Source organism: Balaenoptera ricei, chromosome 6 (genome assembly GCF_028023285.1).
Source record: "Balaenoptera ricei isolate mBalRic1 chromosome 6, mBalRic1.hap2, whole genome shotgun sequence".
Lineage (NCBI taxonomy): Eukaryota > Metazoa > Chordata > Mammalia > Artiodactyla > Balaenopteridae > Balaenoptera > Balaenoptera ricei.
Window position 1 is genome coordinate 57,778,152 of NC_082644.1, and position 17,993 is coordinate 57,796,144.

The 17,993-nt window shown below is 36.8% G+C and overlaps 1 protein-coding gene across 10 annotated transcripts in view; it reads right to left on the reverse strand.

Moving 5' to 3' along the window:
- Nucleotides 1-17,993, reverse strand: part of CCDC171 (coiled-coil domain containing 171) — a 364,663-nt gene that overhangs the window by 322,318 nt on the left and 24,352 nt on the right. For 8 of the 10 annotated variants that reach the window (XM_059924676.1, XM_059924681.1, XM_059924678.1 and 5 more), the window contains 3 exons: nt 9,629-9,803; nt 4,921-5,111; nt 2,354-2,482 (listed from right to left, as the gene is read on the reverse strand). In XM_059924676.1, the coding sequence (XP_059780659.1) occupies nt 2,354-2,482; nt 4,921-5,111; nt 9,629-9,803 (495 nt within the window). The remainder of the gene's footprint in view (nt 1-2,353; nt 2,483-4,920; nt 5,112-9,628; nt 9,804-17,993) is intronic. The other 2 variants (XM_059924684.1, XM_059924679.1) reach the window with 1 other exon arrangement.

Consider the following 17,993-nt stretch of genomic DNA (forward strand, 5'->3'; position numbering starts at 1 on the left):
ACTACTGAAGGCCGCGTGCCTAGAGCCCGTGCTCCACAACAAGAGAAGCCACAATGAGACACCCGCATGCCAGAACAAAGAGTAGCCCCCACTAGCCGCAACTAGAGAAAGCCCGCGCACAGCAATAAAGACCCAACACAGCCAAAAAATAATAAATAAATAAATAATAAAAGGGTTATTTTCATTTACGTACGTGTACTTGTTTGTTCTAGGTAACCCTGAAGACAATTATCAACAACAGCTCAAATGTCCTCTGCTCTGTGGTGATCTCCCCAATCTCCCAGGCAATTAATTCATTTCTCTTTTATGATCCCATAGCATTTTGTTCAAAATGTTATTATATTACAATATATTTTCTCTCTTTACATGTCTCTCCATGTTGAGATATCTTTTAGGACAGAAATCATATCTTAATCAATTTTATATCTTCAGGACCCACAGTAGGAACTCAGAAAGTACTTAGGGAATGAATAAATGAACGAGTGACTGAATGAATGAGAGAACTAACTATACAAATTACAAGCAGACTCTAAAAATAACAGGAGCTAAAATTAGAGCTATCATATGATCCTGCAATCCCACTCCTGGGCATATACCGGAAGAAAAACATGGTCCGAAAGGATTCATGCACCCCAGTGTTCATTGCAGCACTGTTTACAATAGCCAAGACATGGAAACAACCTAAATAAATGTCCATCGACAAAAGAATGGATAAAGAAGATGTGATACATATATACAATGGAATATTACTCAGCCATTAAAAAGAATGAAATAATGCCATTTGCAGCAACATGGATGGACCTAGAGACTCTCATACTGAGTGAAGTAAGTCAGACAGAGAAAGAGAAATATCGTGTGTGATACCGCTTATGTGTGGAATTGTAAAAAAAAAAAGATACAAATGAACTTATTTACGAAAGAGAGACAGACTCACAGACTTTGTTGTATACCTGAAACTAACACAACTTTGTTAATCAACTATACTCCAATATAAAATAAAAAGTTAAAGAAGCAAATAAATAAATGGGGTTACTAATAAAGCATAAGTTATTCATGTTGTTAGACAAATTTGAAGTCATAGCCTTAGAGAGTTCAAGTCTACTAATAAAGAGTATAATTAGTTTTATATCATAAGAATATCTGAAAATATATTTACCATTACCTCTGTTTAATTCATTTCCAGTGGTTGGTGCATATATGACAAATAAAGCCTTTATAAAATCTCAAAAACAAATAAAATAACATAAAATAAAAAAATAAAAATACTAAGAGGTCTAAAGAGTGACTGTCTTTCCAAATTCCACAGAGGGAGAGACTGGGAAGAAAAGCATTGCCCAAGGATTGGGAAAGATGATTTTGTTGGTATTCTGAACACTTACATATACAACAAATTCAGTATTTCCACTGTTTACTGCCAGCTTTCACTCTTAAAGAAATAAGGTGCTTTCTATTCTCTGCAGGTTTTGGGCTGCCTTCATCTCACAAAATTGTTCCTAATGCAAAGCAACTCTAAAATTTATTTTAGATGGATATTTTTCATTCTGTAAAGAATGCATATCTTTGACATCTATATAAAGACTATATTTCAATTTGTCATTTTGAGTAGAAAAAGTTTGTCTTACCACAGAATAAGTAAGAGAAGAAATGATGGAAATTTATTTGAAATTTTAAATTAGTTGGTTAGTGAATGAACAGCTTTAATTTCTCCTACCTCTCCTTCAAAATAATTTACATATAATCTCCTGAAAGAATGCAAAGTGCACAGGAGTAAAAATCTGGAGACTTGTAGTCTTTCCCCACGCTAATCACTCAGTCTATGATCTGAGTAAATCACAAATTGCCATCTGCTCATCTATAATGGGGATTAGATGTAATCAGTGATTTTCAAATTGGACTACTCAAAGCCTGGGGGATTCTGTGGCTTTGTGGGGAAGAGGTTAAAAGAACATGATTAAGAATCTGTACTTATTAAAAAGAGTTCAAAAAAAAATCACTATATTATATGATTTATAAGCATCCTCTAATATCCAAAATCTGATTATTCTATTTCTTTATGTTGTTAAAGACTGCTAACAGTCTCATAGTTTAAATTGGAAAACTAAATGCCAAATGTATATGTGTCCCTTAAAAATCAAATAATTTATGCAGTAGAAGTCACCCAACTCTAATTCTAATAGTATCTTTTGGAAACAGTTGCCCATATTGTCATGTAACTACAAATGAAACACGGCCTTCCAGAGAGCAAAGACTAGGAATTATTTTTTCCTTGAGTAAGCGAGTCAATTATCACACTAATGTAATTTTTAATTTCATAAGCATTAAAAAGACATATGTATTATTATTTTTTAAATACCTGTACTATAAATTGTAACTCTCTTCTTTCTGCTTCCCATTTTTCTGCTTGTAATCTAAACTCCTCCAATGCTGTCTCCCTGATATGAGACTCCATCTCATTCTTCTCCTGATGTTTTTCCAGCGCTTCCTTTATGTGAATAAAATCTTGTTTTAGTATTAGATCAATAAAAGTTATCTTTCTTCCTTCATCCACAATTTAAATATACAAAGGGCTCTCCTTACCTATACAGACTGTTAAAACTCATTATAATTTATGTTAAAATCATTAATTAATAGAATAATTATATTTTGATCATCAGAATGTATATGTGAATAAGAAGCTATGGTTACCCATTTAATTTAAGCAACGTTTCATATATATATATCTATATATTGATAGATATAAATAGATATAGATATTTAACCCAATTTTTCCAAAAAATTTAACTGCAGGGGATTGAACAAAATGCATCATATGATAGAGACAAAACAAAGTAGATTGTTTGGCATATATGTAATCTATATGTAAAGGAGATAATATGGAAAGCTCTAATTAGCTATAGAAAGACTATTTGGATCATCCCTGATAATTTATATATAAATCTGACAAAGAACACCATATTTACAAAAGGGGAGAAGGAGGAGTTTTGTGCAACAAACCAGTATAAGGAAACTCTAGAGTGTTAAAAATTTGAAAAGTCAAAAAAATTTATTTAAGGTTTAGACTATTAACTAATTTCTAGTTCTACAGATAAACAATATTTGCAAGAGGTTTTTCTTCTGGGGTTTTCTTAGTTGTACTACATTTACAAGATCTAATCTGGTTCAAAATCTTAGAAGTATAAAATGCAGGTTTCCCAAGAAGCCTAATTTTCTAAACTATAGGGTTTAAAACTAAGTCTGCATTAACACAAGGAGAAAGATTCTGTGGTTTATATGAGAGAGAGGGAAAGCCTCCTGTGTCCTTATAAACTGTAGCATGGTTCTGCATAATAAAGACTGCCCTCCCAACTTGCACTAATGGAAAGCCAACAGGAGGAGCCTTGAGGCTTTTTCCCCTTAGGGCAAAACAGTGACTCCTCTTCACCCCCAAAGGTCTCTGTGCAGATTAGTTCAAAGCCAATTGTATAAAATCAAAGCAAAGTTGTCCTACCAAATAGGTGATCAAGATCACATCAAGATCTATAAGAGATCTTGAGATGCAGGCTGATTGACTATAAGGAATGCTGCCACCATTACCCTCTTTCCCCATAGCTCTAGACATTTCATGTGGAGAAGTTTATACAAAGCAGTTCAGGGACTTGTAGTTCCAGGTGCCACCTAAACTCCCCCCGTTCAAATACTAATGGAGCCCTTGTAGATGCCAGGCACCGTTCCAGGGTCTAGGAGTATTACAATAAAGAGAAGAGAAAACTGTGACTGTTGACATGCAGGAAATCAAAAGAAGATATGCTGACAATGTCAGGGAACCTTTGTGCTGAAACTTTTACATTTAACAAATGCTTTTGTAAAATTATTTTTAGTGAAGATTTATTTCCAATATTCTGAAAAGCCATTTACACCAGTGGTAAATGTACAGCATTTTTATCATGTAATTTTTAAAATAAATTTATTTATTTATTTATTTTTGGCTGAGTTGGGTCTTTGTTGCTGCACACGGGCTCTCTCTAGTTGCAGTGAGTGGGGGCTACTCTTCGTTGTGGTGCGCAGGCTTCTCATTGCGGTGGCTTCTCTTATTGCGGAGCACGGGCTCTAGGCACATGGGCTTCAGTAGTTGTGGCTCACGGGCTCTAGAGTGCAGTCTCAGTAGTTGTGGCACGCGGGCTTAGTTGCTCCACAGCATGTGGGATCTTCCTGGACCAGGGCTCGAACCTGTGTCCCCTGAATTGGCAGGCGGATTCTTGACCACTGCACCACCAGGGAAGCCCTATCATGTATTTTTAAATTTAAATTGGTACTTCCAAAAAGTGGCAAATACAGACAATTCAAAATCTATCTTTTAAGTGGGTGGCAACTTCAACATTAAACCATACTTTTACTTTAGAGACTAAAAAGGAACAAAAAATGGGAGAATAAATAGCTCACAATAATTTCAATAAAAGGTCATCAAATATTTATATACCGTGCCTATATAGAATGTACTCTACACAGATAATGAAGTTTACAGCAGATACATAAAAATTTTTCTATATTTATTGCATATTCAGGTCAAAATCTGGGGCCTACATTTCTAAAATTACAAATTTTCATGTTGCTGGACCAAAAGGGTTGTGGGTTCTTATCTTCTTACAGTATGCCCATATAAGTGAGTTTTTTTCTTTTTTTGATCAGATATCTCAAACTGTTTTTCACAAAATAAACAGTATATATATTAATATATTGCTAAACCATATAAAAAATAGACCTGCAAAAATGCCCCTAAAAAGGAAAGAAGAGAGGGAGAAAGGAAGGGAGTTAGGGGGGGTGGGGAAGAAATTAGATTTTCTTGCTTTCTGGTATTTTCCTTTCCAAAAATAACTTCAAATAATGTATAATACATATCAATGAATATTAAATATAGAAAAATTCCTTCATAAAATATTTTACCTGTACAGTTTTCTCTAGTCTGCTTTTTTCTTTCATAAGTAAATCATATTTTTGATTGCAGTTTTGAATTATATTGTCTCTTTCCTCCAAATCACATTCAAATCTTCTGCATTCTTCTTTCCATTTCTGCTGGGAAGTCTGGAATGCTTTCTCCATCTCACTTGCCTTTCCCTGAAGTTCTGCATTCTGAGCTATTAAAGATATAAAAGAATAATAGGTATATTTACAACCATAAATTAAAACGGTAGGAGTTCAGAAACCTAGGCATTGGAGCTGATTTCATTTACAGCATGATATTAAGACAAAACATTTAACCACTTCATACCAGTGAACTCTTGAAAAGCTCCTGTCCCAAAACCAATCTATTCTACAATTTCTCAATCTCTTCTTCCCCTCCAGACAGAGGTGATTTTGCTGTGAAATGGTTATGACATATTCCTAGAGGCACGCCCAAGTTTAGATGCACCAGCTACAACTCAAATGCTTTTTCTCCTATTCAAGAAAATAAATCAAAAAAATTTTTAACTGACATATAATAGGGCTACTTTTTAAAAAGCCTTGATAGATTACAAATTTTGATTTTTGACTTGGCAACAAGTTAGTTGTGGCATATCTTACACTTGATACTGTCACAAAATTGAGGTTGGGAACCCTAGAACTATAGCTCTTTACTCCCCCAAAGTTAGGCTCGATTCACCTCTCATCCTAGTATTACCTCAACAATAACCATCACTTCCCAACTCACTATGGCTGCTGTTCTGTCTCAGCACCTAGAAAGAAGTGATGAAAGGCTTCCAGGTCTGGCTGCATCACCTACCACCTGATTAAACCTCCCTGACTCTTTAACCCTCAGTGGGAATAAAGTTGTTGTAAAGATAAAAATGAGGAAATATGTACAAACGTACTTGTTAAACAAACCAAAAAAAAAAGCCAGTTGGTAGTATTATTTTTAAATTATATTTGTGTTTTGAATGGATCGTATGTTCAAAATACAAAAGTTATTATCAAAGGTACAAAAAGTCTCCCTCCCATCCAGTTACTCTCTCTACAAGACATTATTGTATGGTTTAGTATCCTGTATCGCAGGTAAAAAGTTTGAGGCCATTTTGATTCCTGTTCCTTTGCATCTGGCTTGTTTTTCTTCCCTTTCCTTTTCTTTTCTCTTTGAAAGCTTTAGGATCTTCTTTTGGTCTCTATTTTTCTGGAATTTCATAATGCTATGCCTTCACATGGGTCTATTTTTTTCCACTATGGTGAATATTCTGTGGACTCTTTCAATCTGGCAACTCATATCCTTCAGCTCTGAGATTTTTTTTAAGTAATTTCATTGATCATTTATCCCTCTCTGTTTTCTCTCTCATCTCTTTCTTTCAATATTACCTATTATTCAGATTGGCCCTCAAAGTTTCTTGCCTTTTCTCTCCTATTTTTCCACCTTTGTCTTTTTTACTCTAATTTTGGGATATTTCTTCCATCTTCATCTTCCAATGCTTCTACTGATATTTTTCACTTCTGACTTCACATTTTTAATTTCTAAGAGCTTTCTTTTTTTTATACCACCTGGTTCTTGCATCATGGATGGAATATATTCTTTTTCAGCTCTGAGGATATTAATAATGCTTATTTGTTAAATCTTCTCATTGCAGAGTTTCTGATTCTTCCAAATTATTTTTTTCTCTCCATTTTAGAGGCTTTCCACAAGTATCTGCTAATTCTTGGCTGCCTGCTCCCAATTAAGTGTAACTATAAGGGTGACAACACCTTTTATACATCCACATAACCACTACCTAGATTCTGCGCTTCAGGATGAAACTTGATAACTGTGGTCTGATAAAAGTAGGCCATTTATTAGGAAATCCCCAACATCAGTATCATTAGGTTTTTCCTCTTGGCTCGGTCAGATGACCCATGGAAGAGTTTTCCAAGCTCCCACATGAAGTGTAGAAATCTCAGTGCTAGCTTTTGGGAAAGTCAATAGAAAAAAGGAAGCTGGAAGGAATAGTTCCTCAATATTTAACATTGAGTATGTTATCTTCCTGTTTTTGCTAGTCTGGAGACCCTGTATTTTATCATCTCCAGATATTAAGCCCCCCGAATTACACTAGGAAGTGGGAGCAATCCCAGAATATCATACTCTTGGGAAGGGGATCTAAGAACCTAAGTGCCTCTAGAGCAAACAGATTTCATCTAACCCTCTTTATCTTACTTCTGCTATTCCAATTCCTAATTCCAAAGGTAGCTGGTGCTTCCCGTTCATAAGCCTTTGATCATCTAACAAGTTGTGTGCCAGCTTTCCCAACCCCTGGCTTAGGATTCTGACGTCTCAGGTCTGCTAAGTCAGTTGTCCCTCATCCATTCATTTTCCAGCTTCCAAACTTTTCTCTCTTATCTTGTCTCCTCTCTCAATGATTATGAGATTATCTCTTTTAATATCCCATAACTCCATCAGGTTGTTTTTTATTCTACCCTCAATATTTTATCATATATCTAAAGTTTAAAGTATTGTAAAATGAACACCTGTAAACCCCAGACTAGACTCTATGATTGTTAACATTTTGCCATACGTATTTTCTTTACCACACATTCATCCAACTATCCACGCATCCACTCATTTTTTTCATCCATCAGACCATACTTTTTTATGCATTTCAAAACAAGTTGCAAATAAAAGTACATTTCGCTGCTGAATAATTAAGCATTCATATCAATCATATAGAATTCAATTTTTTTGCAGGTAAAATTTACATATAGTGAAATGGACAAATCTTAAGTGCTCCATTCAAAGAGACTTGACAAATGCATACACTCATGTAACCAAAACCCCTATCAAAATACAGAAAATTTCCTTCAATCGGAAAAGTTTCCCCCTACTTTTCCTAGTCAGTCCTCACTGCCAACCCATCCTAGAGGTAACCGCTGTTCTGATTTTTTTTTCACCAACGACTACTTTTTTCTGTCCTAGAATTTCATATAATGGAATCATACAGGAAGTCCTCTTCTGTGTAAAGTTTCACTCAGCATAATGTTTTTGAGATTCACTCATGTTATCGAATGTATCAGTAGTTGGTTCATTTTTATTGCTTAGTAATATTTCATTGAATGAATATACAAAAATTGTTTCTTCATTCTTCTGTCAATGGACATTTGGGGTTTTTCTCCAATTTGGGGCTGTTATGAATAGAGCTGCTATGAAATTCTTATACAAGTCTTTTGTGGACAAATGTTTCTCAGAGGAACTACCAAAGAGTGAAACTTCTGGGTCACTGGATAAATATATGTTTATTTTAAAAGAAATTGCCAAGTTTTTTTCCAAAGTAGTTGTAACATTTCACTTTCTCACTAACAAAGTATAAGAGTTCCAGTTCCTCTACATCCTAACTAACATTTGGTATTGACAGTCATTTCAATGAGAGCCATAGGATGGGTATGCAGTGACAGTCACTGTGGTTTTAGTTTGCATTTCTCTGATGACAAATGAGGGTAAGCATTTTTCATGTGATTAATGGCCATTCTTCTATCTTCCTCTGTAAAGTGTCTTGAAATCATTTGACTATGGGCAAGTAACTTCCCATCTTCCCTGGACTTCAACTTCCTCATAATTAAATAAAAGTCATTAACTTGTACATCTAGTGCCTTTCAAGTCTTATAATCCTAAGTTCCAGATAGTAGTTTAGTAATTAAATGCCAAAGGTAATCAGAAGTATTTTTGACCAATGGCCAGGCCAAGACTAGGGATCGTAACCTTTATAATATTATAACTTGACATTTGCTTGGCCCCATGCAGTTAACAAAGCACTTTTATTTTCTCATTTCATCCTTAAAACAACCTAGGTTCAAGTATTAGTAAGTGGCAGAATCAGGACCTAAATCTAAATCTTCAGAATTCACGTTCAGTGTTCTCTTCATTAAAACCTGCTGAGTACAAGAATGTTCAGGGCAACATTATTCTTAATAAACAAAAACCAGACACTACCCACTACCAACAGAAATGGATGAATATAAGTGTGGTATGTTCACACTATATAATACTAAACATCAATATGAAGTTCATATGACAATAGGAATGAACTCACAAGCACAATGTTGAAGAAGCCAGATACAAAAGAGTACATACTATATGATTCCTTTCATATAAAGTACAAAAAAGAGGCAAAATTAATTATTGCTATTAAAAATCAGGATAGCAGTTATCTATGTGGAGGACTTCTGGTAATTTTCCATTTCATGACCCGGGTGCTGGTTATATAAGTCATACACTTATCTAGGCACACTTCTTTATATATATTGTACTCTGTGGTTCCTAAACCTAGCTAATCAACAAATCACCTGCAGTGCTTCTTGAACATACAGATTTTCTCAAGCTAGAGATTCTGTTTCAGATTACATGTGATAGGAGGCCTATGAATTTTTTTTAAATCTCTATGTGATTCTGCTGATTATTCATGGAACAAGTGCTCTAAAAAGTGATTAACAGAATTTTGAATCCATTTTTCTATACTTGTACAAAAAGATAATGTAAGGTAAAGTAAATGAATGTTCACACAATTGCCAGAAGACATACACACACAGCAAAGTCTGTCCATCAAAGGCCAGTCAAAGAAATCAAAACCCTACCTCTGATCCTATATGGAATGCATACACAACAGGGAGCAATGATATACAATGACGTTACAACCCCAAACACGGAAAGAAATTGAAATAGTTTTACCACAGAGTTTTTCTTGGATCCTATGTGCCTCAGTTAATCTTTCTTCAGCAGCCCGCCTTCCGAGTCCAGCTTCCTTTCTAGCAACAGCCAGGTCATATTCCAGACTTTGTCGCAATGCCTCTCCTTTTTCAACCTCGGATCGTAGCTTGGCAATCTGGCTCTCGTAGCTTGCCAGCTAAAAACAGACTTCTGATATCATGAACCAATATAAAAATGTCTCCAAGATTATGAGATCATGCACCCAAACACTTAAATTTCTTAGAGAAATTTGTTTCTATAATATTTATAAGACAAGAATTTACACGTTTATACTTTCTAAAAGACTGGAAAAGAAGCACTAGCCTTACTCACCAAATAACATTCATTAATTTTCTTATTTTAGAGAATCCATTAGAGAAAAAAATTTTTTTAATTCTTATATGCACCTCTTATTAAAAGTAAAGAGAAATCACAGGTTTTAATCAGAAGAAGTCATACCTAAGAAGTGAAAAAAACGCATGACATATGGTAAGAACTTAAAAATTCATTCTTCCCTCTCCTCCTAATTGATATCAAGAAGCAAATGGTGGACTTCCCTGGTGGTCCAGTGGTTAAGACTCTGCGCTCCCACTGCAGGGGGCGCAGGTTCAAACCCTGGTCAGGGAGCTAAGGTCCCACATGCCGCACAGTGCGGCCAAAAAAATAAATAAAAATAAAAATAAAATAAAATAAAATGCCTTAAAAAAAGCAGCAAATAGTATCAAAATTTGGTAAATATTGTCTATATTATTTCTCTGGATTATGACATTACTCATAGAACATAAAGTAATAAAAGTGCCTGTTTTACAGGGATTTTAATGAACGAATATCTAATTTATCTACTATTTAGATAACTAGATAGTTAATAACTAGACTTAATTTATCTAATATCCTTCCATGAAGTAGTGTGACAGGAGACAGGTCAGGGAGTTAGAACCAGATGATTTATAAAGTCCCTTCCCACTCTGAAATTCTATGACCTAATCAATGATTCAGTAAATGATATTAAATACTTGCTACATGTCAAGTACAGTGAAAGATATAAAAACAAACATTATAGAGCCCCTGATCTCAAGTAATGAAATGCTATAGAAAGTCATAAGGGATTAGTTTTACGAAAGAGGTAAAAATGTTATGATAGTTCAAAGAAAAGCAAAATTACTTATTGCTGGAGGGAGAGAAAGAAATGATGGATGAGAGAGAATGCTAGGAAGGTATCATATGGGAAAGCATCAAGCTACTGTATCAGGCTAGAAATAGATGGTCCAATTACCAAATAAGAAAAGACAAAAAGGATTTCTAAAGGGCAACATCAGAAATTACCATAAGTAGCAGCTAATATGTAGAGTGCAGCAGGAGTTACACTCTTTTTAACATATAAAAAAGAAAAATTTCCAGTTTTAAAAATGTTAGAAAAGTAAATGTCTTCAGCACACTTATACTCACAAAATAAGAATTTACAAATATCTTTTAATAAGCTAATGGAAAAAAACATAAAACCTTTATTACATCTTCAAGATAACTCCGTTTATTTCAGAATCACGCCATCCCTCCCTGCCCAGGAATAAAGTTGCTAACATTTGGGCATTCCCAGCTCTGCCAGTCATTACCTGTATGCCCTCAGACACCACCCCCCCCATCCTTCTCCAGCTCTACTCCATATTCTAGGAACTACATGTGCCAGACTTCCCTGCCCACTGGCTTCTTGGGAGTTTGGATCAATGAGAGGCACTTGTGGTACACGTGAGGACAGGAAAGGAGAAGCCAGGGTATTTGTCCCTCTCTAGATCTACCCTGAGCAGCATCTGTCTTCCCTGTGGCTGCAAATCCTTCTGGATGGCTAGCTTTTTTCAACCTTAGGAATGGAAGCAACTTCCTAATGTTGCTACCCTCTGGGTTGCCTTAACATCCCCTATTTGTCTTTTTACCTCTTTTGGTACTTGTGTAATCAATTCCATTTGGACACCAAATGATATTACTCTTGGTATCAGAAATAGCCTCAAGATGGGTTTCTGATATTTTGTGGTAAACCTATATGAGCTTAAATACAATGAAGACCTTTTTGCAGGTAGAAATGGGATACTTTTGCAGAGATCCATGGCCTCCAGTGGGAGCACAATTATTTAAATTATCATGTGCAATTGTTTAAAATAAAGTGCCAGTTGAGTTCAAGCCTTTGGGAAATGAAGTAGCAACTGCACTTGACCAACATGGCAGTCTTGTTTACTACAAGACCCATGGCGTGGGAAGGCTAAATCTAACTATGCTAGAAATTTTACAAAACTGAAAAGGTAATCCCAGGGCTCTAGAATCTCAGCTCAAGACAGTCAGAAAGCCAGAGAGTTTCTACGCTGACTTTAAAGAACCTCTTATTTCTCATAGCCCCATGGCAGACAAGGCTAAAGACCAGATGGAAAATCTAATTATGGGGAACACAGAATTAAAATACAAGTTGAATAAAGAGCCTCACCAAGTTTCTAACGTTAAGATGGTATATATCAGCTGGGCGTTAAGTAGAAAGGAAGGAGATGGATGAGGACTTTTGGAATTAGACAATCCTGAAAACTGTAAACTTCCAATCTCCTCTAAACAACAATCTCCCCTTCTCCCAACAACAGCAGCCTCTTCTCCCTTTCTGAGGTACTTGACCTTCCCTTGCTTAAAGAATTAGCGAGGACCACAACTGAAACAGCTGTCTTGCAACAGGATTTGCAAGACCCACCTTCACCTCTTTGTCGCCATCGATAGACCCAGACCTCAGTAAGCCACAGGGGGAGAAAAGCAGTCTTCTCTGGGAAAAGATAGCTTCTATAGCAAAAGGACTGCAAAATCTTGCTAATCTTGTAATAGAAGGAACCCGCAGAACATATATAGGCTTGATTTGGATTTAATAAGCTAGCTGTAACAGTTTGCTTGGAATGGGTGACTGTAAATTGAATTCAACATCAGCCTGCATCACTTAATAAAGTCAAAATGCCAGTACTTTCCTGATATAATATGCAGACTTAAGAAGATGGGAGTGGGGGCTTCCCTGGTGGTCCAGTGGCTAAGACTCTACGCTCCCAATGCAAGGGGCCTGGGTTCGATCCCTGATCAGGGAACTAGATCCCACATGCTGCAACTAAAAGAGCCCGCATGCTGCAACTAAAGATCCCACATGGGGGCTTCCCTGGTGGCGCAGTGGTTAAGAATCCGCCTGCCAATGCAGGGGACACGGGTTCGAGCCCTGGCCCAGGAAGATCCCACATGCCGCGGAGCAACTAAGCCCATGCGCCACAACTACTGAGCCCACGTGCCACAACTACTGAAGACTGCGTGCCTAGAGCCCGGCTCCACAGCAAGAGAAGCCGCAACAATGAGAAGCCCACGCACCGCAACGAAGAGTAGCCCCCGCTCACCGCAACTAGCGAAAGACTGCGCACAGCAACAAAGACCCAACACAGCCAAAAATAAAAATTAATTAATTAATTAATTAATTTAAAAAAAAAATATCCCGCATGCCTCAACGAAGATCCAGCACGCGGCCATGAAGATCCTGTGTGCCGCAATTAAGACCCGGCACAGCCAAATAAATAAATAAATATTTTAAAAATAAAATAAAAGAAGATGGGAGTGCTTTTATTATGAGCAAACCAAAACCTCCCTTTTCCCCAACTGCATCCTCTTTGAGAGCCCAAAGGACATTATTTTCCTAATTAAAGTGCTCTAAAATACACTGGCCAGCAAAAGCACCCTTAGAAAGCTCTAGCGGCTAACCTCTATATACCAGAGATAATAGTAGACGGTGAAGATAATGGTGGGATATGTCATAATTGAGATGGACTCGCCGATCTCAATCAAAATGGTGAAATTCCAGAGCAGCAAAGGCCAGGTGGTAGCAATTAACCAGTAGAGACAGGGTGAGCACAGTTGCTATAATGGACCGGGGGAGCACAACAGTAATCATAGCATTTGACCTCCAGGTATGTGTGGTGGTATCTAATTGATCCTCGTGTACCCAGGAATTAAAGAGATGGGCAGCCTTCTAAAGCAGTGCTATGCAGTAGATATATAATGCAAGAAATTTTAAATTTTGTATAATTTTAAATTTTCTGGTAGCAATATTTTGAAAAGTAAAAATAAATATGTGAAACTAATTTTAATATTTTATTTAACCCAATATGTCCAAGATTATCATTATTTCAACATAAAATCAACATGAAAAATTATTAGTGAGTTATTTTACTTTTTTTAGATATTTTACACCTTTTTGTACCAAGTTTTTGAAATCCAGTGTGTATTTGTAGCACATCTTAATTCAGACTAGTCACATTTCAAGTGCTCAAAAGACACATGTGGCTAATGGCCACCATATTGGAGAAGCGATTCTAAAGCATTATTTGATCTAAACAACAACAACAAAAACAAACAAAAAAAACCAAACCAACAGAAAAACTCCAAGTCTGGTAAGCAGAATCCTTACTTAAGTCTCTAAAATATGAAGTCATACCCTCCCATCAGTTCCCAGACTCCCTGACTCCTTGAGGCACCGCCACAAGTATATACTGTAAACTTCCCCCAAGCCTTTCCCAATGCGCAAGGTACAAGCTCTGAACTGGAGACTAGCATTTACTGTATCTCGCATACACAGATCCAGGAAATAAAGGATGGAAGTGGGAGTGGCCTCTCTCTATTAACATAGCCTCTAATAACCTTACCATCTACCAACCCACTCACCGGGTTCCCCCCAACCCACCTAAACATGCAACTTTGGGCTTTGATATTTTAGAAGAGATCTTAATTTACAAAGGGTGAATACTTCCACCAGGTGACACAAAAATGATCCACTTTGATACATACTGCAACATGGATTAACTTTGGAAACATTATGCCGAATGAAACAAAACAAACACAAAAGGACAAATATTCTACGGTGCCACTTATATAAGGTATCTATCTAGAATATGCAAATGCATAGAAATATAAAGTAGATTAGAGGTTAGCAGGGGTGGGGTGGGGGAAGAGGGAAGGAGGACGGGGGAGTTTTTGCTTAACAGGTACAGTTTCTGTTTGGGATGATAAAAATTTTTGAAAATAGATACTGGCGATGGTTGCACAGTGCTGTGAATATAAATATAACTGAATTGTACACTTAAAATGGTTAAAATTGTAAATGTTATATATTTTTACCGCAGTAAAAAAATTTTTTTTTAAATCCATTGTATCAGAAGCTGAGACTACCTCTAGGCTAGTTTTGGGCTCCTTGTACCAGTGAAACAAAAGGCAAAGAAAGATGATGTTACCAGAGTCCTGATTACCAAGACTGGCTGGGGTGACTGATCCTGATTACCAAGGGGATAGTGAGGCAGAGGAGACCATGGAAACCTGCGGATTCAACGGTATGAGTGTCAGTATATCCATATCTACAGAGATCCAATAGAGGTGGCACCATTAAGGAATCAAACTTTTCAAGAATGAAATGCAGTCACTCCACCAAGGAAAATGCTGGCAGAGGGTAAGGGGAACAAGGAATCAGTTGTGACAGAAGTGAAGTGAAAAATATCAGCTTATAACCCTAGGACCAGTTCTAAGAATAAGAACTGCAGCAGCTCTGCATATCTGTTATATGTATATATTAGTGATTTTTTTCTTTGCTCCTCATCTCTGGCATTATATGAAGAATGTTGGTACTACTGGTCTCAATTTAATTCATGAGACACAAAATTGTAAGATTCTGATGGTGAGGATATATATCATCTGTGAGATAGAAACAATGGACTAATAAGCCTTCGTGTCTCCCATTGTGGAGTGGGTGAGAGCATCTCTGTATAGAGGATATTTGCGTTGCCTTGCAAGATTACGCAGGAACAAGATATTATTGCATGGGAGTTACACATGAGCAGAAGAGTGATAATGAATGCTGAAGAGCAAAAAGTGTGGACTGTCAATGATTTGTCCATTTGATCCATTTCTCAACCCCCTTCTTTTGCTCTACTCTATTATATCATAGGAACTGTAATTCCCATGCTCCATTGTTAAATGGCTCTACTTCCGGCAGTGTCTCTGGCAGTAGCTGCATCTCTTTTCAGGTTCCAGCTGCCTATCCTTCATTCCAACATCCCAACCTGACTGAACAGCCCCTACCATGGTTCTCCCTCCCACCAGACAGCTCCAACTTCTGGACTCTGGTAACATCAACTCCTCCCATTGGTCCTCTGGCCTAGAGGTGATGGTGGCTTCCTGATGTAACTAATCTCTAGGTGGCCTCATCATTCCCTGTTTGAATTCCTAGGTCTTTCATCACCTGTACAACCAATTCCATCTATTAATGTCCCTCTTTTAGCCTGACTGGGCCTTATTTGATTTCCAGAGCTACCCACAGAGCTGTGAAAAACATATCCTCTAGCTGTGAAAAACAACCATGAGGTTGTTTTCTCATTTAAGGTTCAACATATGCACTACAACATGCAAAAGCAACAAAATGGTATCTCCCTCCTTTTCAAAACAAGTCTTCATTCTTTTAGGCCTTATGCTCAACCAGTTGTCTTAGAACCTCCTCTCTGTGTCATCCTCCATGTCTTCCCTGATGCCCTCCTACAGCATGTCTCAGCCTCTAAAAGATCTTTCACCATTTTTACTCCATGACCCTCTTTGGCAATCTGGCAAAGCCTTTTCAAAATAATGTAATTACATGCATAAAATAAAATACACAAGATAACAAAAAGAATCAAAGTATAAAAATAAATATATGATATAACAACCAATTTGTGATGCTGTAATCTATGTTACTTCTTTAATAACACATTAAATAACAAGTTCTACTCACAAGTCTAATAACCATTTCAAAGTAATGACAAGTATAAACAATATTTCAATATATTTGCCGTAACTGAAGTATGGTATGTGTCTGCAATTTCTATTGGTGATAAATTCAAAAGTACTGCTAATCCTACTATAGCTTGCTGTTAAAAGGACGACTGGCTGGGCCAAGCCCTTCATAACGGAAGGAAATACTTAACATGAGTTAGAGGTTAATAAAAATAAAAATATAATTTCTCCCCATCCAACTACATGGATTCCTTGATTTCTCAGTTTGTAAGGACACTTGCTTAAGACCCCTACTCCTAAGAAATCTGGCGGGATCAAACATCTTAAGGTCTTGAACCCTAGAAAGCCTACTGCTTCGTCCTAGGTATCCAGTAACTTTTAGCTAGAGAAAGTTACATTGCTTTTCTTTATTCTCTCCCACCCTCATTGCTCTAAAAGATTTTCTTGCTCTATCATCACTATCGGGGCCAATGAGATATCTGAATAGCTTCATGATCTCTTGTCCTGCTTTGCACATCTGTATTATTGTGCTCAAATAATTTTAATAACCACTGCAACAGTGAAAACCTTGTGGCATTTTCCCATCTCAATCACCCACATTAGTACAACTTAGTTTCATTCGGAAGCTGTGAGTCTATAAGAAACTGCTCTCCCCCATACCCTCTTCCCACTAATAAATCTTCTCAACAGTAACCTATTATTTCCATACCTAGGAAAGAAAACTGGGGCTCAGAAAAATTACATAAGTTGTCCAAGAATCCACAATAATGAAATTCCTAGAGAAGTCATTTTAAAGATTTTTATTATTTTTTATTGTGGTATAACTGACATATTAGTTTCAGGTGTACAATATAATGATTTAATATTTATATATATTGCAAAATGATCACCACATAATTCTAGTTAACATCCGTCACCATACCTAGTTATAACTTTTTTCTTGTGATGAGAACTTTTAAGATCTACTATCTTAGCAACTTTCAAAAATGCAATACAGTACATTATTAACTATAGTTGTCATGCTGTATATTACATCCCCAGGACTTAAAGTTTGTACCTTTTGACCCCCTTCACCCATTTCACCTACCTCCACCCACCCCCTGCCTCTGACAACCACCAATTTATTCTCTGTATCTGAGAGCTTGGGGTTTCCTTTAATTTTTAAATTCCACCTATAAATGATACCATACAGTATTTGTCTTTTTTTATCATCTTTATTGGAGTATAATTGCTTTACAATGTTGTGTTAGCTTCTGCTGTATAACAAAGTAAATCAGCTACATATAAATTTATCCCCATTTCTCCTCCCTCTTGCGTCTCCCTCCCACCCTCCCTAACCCACCCCCTCTAGGTGGTCACAAATCACGGAGCTAATCTCCCTGTGCCATGCGGCTGCTTCCAACTAGCTATCTATTTTACATTTGGTAGTGTATATATGTCCATGCAACTCTCTCACTTCATCCCAGCTTAACCTTCCCCCTCCCCATGTCCTCAAGTCCATTCTCTACATCTGCGCCTTTATTCCTGTCCTGTCCCTAGG